This window comes from Bison bison, unplaced genomic scaffold (genome assembly GCF_000754665.1).
Source record: "Bison bison bison isolate TAMUID 2011002044 unplaced genomic scaffold, Bison_UMD1.0 scf7180017864118, whole genome shotgun sequence".
Lineage (NCBI taxonomy): Eukaryota > Metazoa > Chordata > Mammalia > Artiodactyla > Bovidae > Bison > Bison bison.
The window spans coordinates 2,764,442-2,770,943 of record NW_011494690.1 but is presented as its reverse complement, the minus strand read 5'-3'; the positions used below and the strand labels follow the sequence as shown (position 1 = coordinate 2,770,943).

Below are 6,502 nucleotides of genomic sequence, written 5' to 3'. Positions count from 1 at the left end.
GAATTCACTGAATCCTAACATCCACCCTTTGAGGGAATAAAAATTATGATTATTATTTCTCTACCTAATCATAAAATCAAGAAAATGACACATTACAGAAGAATTCAAGAATCTGGGGCTTCTCAAAGGTCTCAGAACCAAGCCCTCATGAATGTCAAGGGTTTATAGATTAAGTACCTAGCAATGTGCACAGCCTATGGGAGGCACCCAGCAAGCTCCTCTGTGCTGCACTGCTCTTGACAAAAACATTAATATTTGAAGAACTATCATTTGACAGATAGTCAAAAGACAGGATTAGAGGATAAGATAAATTGATTGTTAATTTCTCTCACTGGCAAGGATCTCCTGGACCTAGGAGGGTGGGTAAGAAGTCTGTGCTTGCCTTCTCTTTTCCAATTACCATAAGGTGTATCACGGGACAAGAGAGGGGAGTTGTCAGATTATAAACTAAGAAACTTGAATCAGGTGATCCCAGAAATGTGATCACATGTTGACATTTTTTGTGTGTTTGTGAGTGCATGCTAAGTACATGTCTGACTCTTTGCGGCCCCATGGACTGTAGCCTGCCAGGCTCCTCTGTCCATGGGATTCTCTAAGCAAGAAAACCGGAGTGCATTGTTGTGTCCTCCTAGAGGGGATCTTCCGGACCTAGGGATCAAACCAGCGTTTCCTGCATCTCCTGCATTGGCTGGCAGATTCTTTACCACTTGCGCCACCTGGGAAACCCTGCTGACATTTTGTGTTGTGCTGTGCTTAGTCGTTCAGTCGTGTCCAACTCAGAAGCCCTGTTGACATTTTAATCATTTTCCAAAAAAAAAAGCTAAAAGAAGGGTGGAGACAGTGGTGGCTGCATTTAAAGGCAACAGAAGTCAAGATGGTAGTGACAGCAATGGAGGGAGCAAGGACTGTGGTGGGGTTGTAATATCTGTGATGGTCGCGTCGGTCGTGACAGTGGTGGTGGTAATGGCGACAGCAGTGGCAGTGACGGTGGTGTGAGTGACATGGCAGAAAGTCCATAGAAAACTGAGAACTGCCCGGACAAGTGTGGCTTATCTTTTCCTACTTAGTCCCTATGCTACGAGGAGGCACCTGCAAGACGCCTCCCCCCTGGCTGCCGGGGTGGTGGTGCAGGAAGTGCTCCGGGAGTCCCAGCATTTTTGCCAGCCAGTCCATGACGTTCATCTCCAGCTCCGTGCACGCAGGACTGGAAGCCTGAAAAAGGGGAAGCAACTTCATCTGGACTGCTTCAGGGCACCAAGATGCCCCCACCGGCCCCCAAACACATCTGTCTCTGCCTTGACCTTCCCTAGGCCTAACCTATCTTGTCCCTAGAGAAGGGAGAAGGGACCACTTTCGGGTCCTGTGTCCCATCCCTGCCCCATCCTCTGCCAGACCAAAAGGGGAAAAGAAAACGGGGCTTTGGTTCATGCCATCCTCAATGAGGTAAATTCTCCTGTGACTCCAAAGCCTTATGGACAAACAGGCCCAGAAACTTCCATTTGGCTTCCATTTGGCTCCCTAAGTCCCTAAAATATCCAACTGAAAAGCATTCTAAAGGCCAGAGGGAAGTTTTAGGACTAAGAAAGAAACCACTTCCTCCTGGAAAAGATAGAAATTCTCCCAGCTTCCAACCCACCCCACGCACCCACCCCTACACACACACACACACAGCACACACACACACACACACACCCTATAATAGTCAAGACTTAAAATACAGAGCTGTTCTAGGAGGACTCTGGCAAAATTTAAAGCTGATTGGTGCTTAAGAGCTTATTAAGGGAAGTCTTAGGGAATATCCCTAACCCCTCAAAGACAATGTCACCACTAGGTATCAAAGTGCTTAGAGAATGTCAGAAACTGGTAATAACCAGATGTCAGTCCAGATCTCATCTCTATCTATATGAGCTGTGTGGTCTCGGAGAGATAAGTTACTTAAGCCTTAATTTCTTAATTGGCTCCTACAAAATGGGGCCAATACTCATAGTTTCATAGGGTTAAGAAATAAGGTGAGGTCATTTATATAAAGCTTAAGCTCAAAGAAAGTAGCCACTGTTAATATTTACCTTGAAACCCTATTCAGAAGCCAGGACAAAATATGTCTGTCCCAGGATGTCCCTTCCTGCTATGCCCTCTTTACCACTGGTTATAGCCACAGCCACTGTTACTCACCCAGGTGAATCCCAAGCAGTTGATGGCATCAGCCAGCATGTCTCCCAGCAGTGATGGCCAAGAGGTGAGAGCTGGGTAGTAGGCATGCATATGGGGGCTTTGCCAGTGCACCACCTGGAGGCAAAGCATAGACACAGGTGGCACCAGGGGGCAGGTCCCGGGGCTTTCCTCCTCCAGAGATCCTCCCTGGCATGGGGAAGCACCCACCCTAGAGATTGGCTGACACTATCAAGACAACCAAACGAGTGACACAAATCCATAAAAATAAGACATATTCACAGTTCTTGCTGCCCACATTTCTCCTATTCTAAGCTCGTTCATCAGTGGAGCATTTGCACATAGGCAAAGACCAGAAGGGAATATGCAAGATGAAAATCGCTATGGGAATCAGAGTTGTGAATTCTGGGTACTCTTTGCATTAGTCTCCAATGCTTAGCCCCCACAGCACTCCTATCCAGTAATAAAAGGAAGGGGAGATTGTGCCCTGTAGCAGCAGGTGGCTTATCTCATCCAGTCATTTGCAAAAGGCATCCCTAGTTCTTTGGGCAGGCAGCTCCTGTAGAGGTCAGTGTGCATGGGCTCAAAGCTGTCCTGAGCTTCCCAGTAGAGATGAAGAGAGGAGGAGACCAAAGGACAGAAATACCAGTCCAAGGATAAGGGACCCTGCTTCCAGGTTAACCCTTGAGCCCACAGTTGGACTACCCAGATGAAAGGAGGAGCCAGTGGACAGGGACTCCCTACAACAAATCTCAGAAACATTTTTGATGGCTCATCGGCCTCCTCTGGCTTCATCTCACCAATCTACAAACATGACCCGTTCATATCTGTGATCACGTCTTTGAGCAAAGCTGTGTTCCCCAAAGGAAGGCATTTCTCATACAGACGTGATGTTCCAAAACCTATTAATTCTTAGAAAGCTACTGAAAGTGCATTTCCTCCATGATCCCTTCCCCAGCCCACATTGATCCCTTCCCCAAACCCATGGAACATTCTCATTCTAGATATTTTACCCTACTGAGAGCCCATGAGATAACACTGTAGTTTATTACTGAGGTATTTCATGTGCACAAATCCCTTTAATCCTTCAAGAGCAAGGACAGTGTTCTGGAGAGTGTGTATAGTAGAAGGAGCACAAGATTTAAGCCCAAGGACACAGGTTCCAGTCCTACCTGTTGGCTATTAACAAGCTGCATGACCTTGCAGATTTACTGTGATGCTAATGAACTTAAGCATCAAGGTCCCATGTTTGCATGGGTCTCTTTCAAGATTAATTCTTCATTTTTTTTTATTTAAGGGGTTCCCAAATTTTGCATCCAATTAAGACCTCATAAAACCAGGATCCTCCCCTGTACCTCTCTCTCTCTCAACCTCAGTTTCTCATCATAAAATAAATCCCATCTCCTGGAGTTGTGTGAATTAGCTTGGGAAGAAATTTGTAAAATGTAAAGCACTAATGTTAATGGTAAGCTAATCACATGGTGATAAACATATCACATCCTGACTTGACTCTTAGGTAACAGACCTCTTCCTCTGAATTTCACCAGGCAGAAGATGTCATAGGTAATAACAACATCTTCCACTTTCTATGCTTTATCTTATTTAATTCTCACAGTACTCCTATTAGGAGTTTCTACCATCATCCCCGTTTTACAGATAACAACTGGGGCTGGCAAAGAGAAACAACATCCCCATGATTGCATACATCTGGTAAGGACAGATGGCAGAAATCCAGGACTGCCTGACTCTGGAGCTCAACACTTAAGCAGGATGGCACTCTGCCTTCTCCCCCTGCTCTTCTCTCCCTCCCTCCCTTGGTTTCTCAAACCAAGGCTGGAATTAAGGCAAAAAGAGTTTTTCTTCTTCTGTGTCTCGGGCATGGCGTGGAGGGGGAAATTAACCCAGTTTTCAATGAGGCGCTGACCCATATGAGAAAGCAAAGGGCCATCTGCTTTCAGGCCAACTCTCAGAGGCTGGTGCAGCCTGAGAGATGAGATGAAAGATTGGGTCTTCATTATCAATGTGCTTAGTGACAGTATTTTGGAAACCCAGAGAAGGGCTTCCACCTCCTGGCCTTATCAAGAGGCAATTGTCTGTTCTAATAAGATACATGAGATCAGATAAGCTGGAGGAATGCTTATCAAAACAGACAGACCTCTAGGTCCAGAAATGAACCTCTTTAACCACACCCCCAGCAACTGCTGGAATTTCTTTCAGTCAAATGAATCAGCTCATTTCCACCTCTTCTGACAGTTGCTTTCGGTCTCACTAGCAAATTACGGTTGATGACTCCGCCAGTTACATTTTACAGAATGAAATCCATGAGATAATCTTATCAGGAAGCTAGCCTCCCTGGTAGAGCTTTGCTGATATAGAAAACGTCAAACGATGCTTGTGAAATAGGCTGAATGGTCAGAGATGAGCATTTGCCTTTGTACAAATTTGCTATCACTTGCTGTGTTTGAAGACTATCTTGCCCCTGCCTCCAGGTGTACTTCTGGCACATCTAAGTCCAAAACTCTTCGGGGGCGATGGGAGCAAGTGTCCAGTCATGCTGGGGAAGGACAGCTGGACACATGGGCTTCAAGACACCAGCCACTCCATGCAGGGAGAACTGTCACTTTGGAAAAACAACTAACCTGTCTGAGCCTCAGTTTGGGGATAAAACAAGCCAGTCTACAATGTAGCTAATATGGTGCCTGGCACGTGGCGTGGAGCACAGTAAAAGGCAGCCCCTCAGTGGGAGGAGCACAGTGCACTTGCAGCAGGAGCACTGGGCACAGCTCCTCACCTGGTGCTCTGGGATACCATCACAGCCCACGGTGGCCCCAGCACAAGCCCCAGGCAGCAGCCAGCCTCTGTCAGTTCCCTGGCCCCCTCACACTGTCACCAGGCTGTGCCCCTTGTCATCGAGAGTATAGATGACTCAGGGGGAGCTCTGCCCTACTCCTGAAAAGCAGATCCATCAGGAGATCTCTCTTGGTCAGGAAGGATATAGTTCCCACTTCAGAGGGGAAAGTGACTGGGACTCACTTGGCTTCCTGGCCCCCCAACCTGACAATCGGAATACCCTCAGAGGTGGGTGTTCTTGGCTTCCCTGGTTCCCTTTGGCACATATCAGGATTCCATAGGAGAGCCCTCAGCTCTGCCAACGGGAGCACCAGGAACCGACTCCCACCTCCCCGCTCCATCTTGCTCCCCACAGTCATCCTTCCCCCTCTGGCCCAATTTTCACCACTCACCTTATCCCATCAGATCTCCATCCTTCTGTCAGACAGGCCCTAGGATGCAGTTCTTTCTCCCTCCTGCTCCCCACCCAATTCTACAGGTCAGTCCTGGCACCAGAAACCTAACTTCAGTCCAAGTCCCAGCCCTCCATGTGCCTAGGAGACAGGCTGGGATGTTGGTGGTCTAGGGCCTAGGGGTCATCTCACGTTTACCCAAAGCAGGGTTTCCAGGCCTAGTGCCCACCCTCCTTCACCCTGACATCCAGAATCACCCTGAGGTGACTGCATCTCACCCCAGGCATGATGATTCGCTCAATGTCCCCAAAGATGCTGTCCCAGCTGTCGGGCTCCATGGGCGCACTCTCAGGCAGCTGGGCTCGCAGGTAGCCAGGCCTCACGTCTGGAGTCACCCGCCGCTCCCGCACAGTGGTCAGGTACTGGCAGATGTAGTCCACCATCTCCTTTCCTAAAAGAGAGGCAGAGAGGCCAGCCTCATGTCCCCTGACTGGGCCTGGCTAACCCATGCCCATCGCCCTTGGGTTAGGGCCAGAGATTTGGTGAGGAAGGAGATGGATTCATGGGCTGAGTCAGGGAGGGTCTGACCCCCAGCACACAGCTTGTCTTCAATTAAAAAATTAAGAGGTGTGCAAAGGAGTGAATGAATGATGCAGAGAGTATGTGACTATATAAATGAACAAGAGGAAAAATTTCCAAGGCCTCAAACTCTAAAACCAAGGTAAAAAAGTGAGAGTGTTAGTTGCTCAGTTGTGTCTGACTCTTTGCAACCCTGGGCTTCCCTGGTGGCTCAGCTGGAAAAGAATCTGCCTGCAATGAGGGAGACCTGGGTTTGATCCCTGGGTTGGGAAGGTCCCCTGGAGAAGGGAACAGCTAACCACTCCAGTATTCTGGCCTGGAGCATGCCATGGACTGTATAGTCCATGGAGTCACAAAGAGTCGGACACGACTGAGCGACTTTCACTTTGCAACCCTATGGACTATAGCCTACCAGGCTCCTCCGTCCATGGGATTTCCCAGGGAAGAATACTGGAGTGGGTGCCATTTCACCAAGATAAAGTATTTATATTTCCTCCCCTTCCCTTCTCCAT

General features: G+C 48.2%; 1 protein-coding gene across 1 annotated transcript in view; it reads right to left on the bottom strand.

The window, feature by feature from the left end:
- The window catches only part of HDC (histidine decarboxylase), a 22,076-nt gene that overhangs the window by 13,234 nt on the left and 2,340 nt on the right, over positions 1–6,502 (bottom strand). Inside the window, exons 2-4 of the mRNA XM_010839503.1 lie at positions 5,690–5,862; positions 2,173–2,286; positions 1,090–1,212 (exon numbers count right to left, since the gene is read on the bottom strand). Of these exons, the coding sequence (XP_010837805.1) occupies positions 1,090–1,212; positions 2,173–2,286; positions 5,690–5,862 (410 nt within the window). The remainder of the gene's footprint in view (positions 1–1,089; positions 1,213–2,172; positions 2,287–5,689; positions 5,863–6,502) is intronic.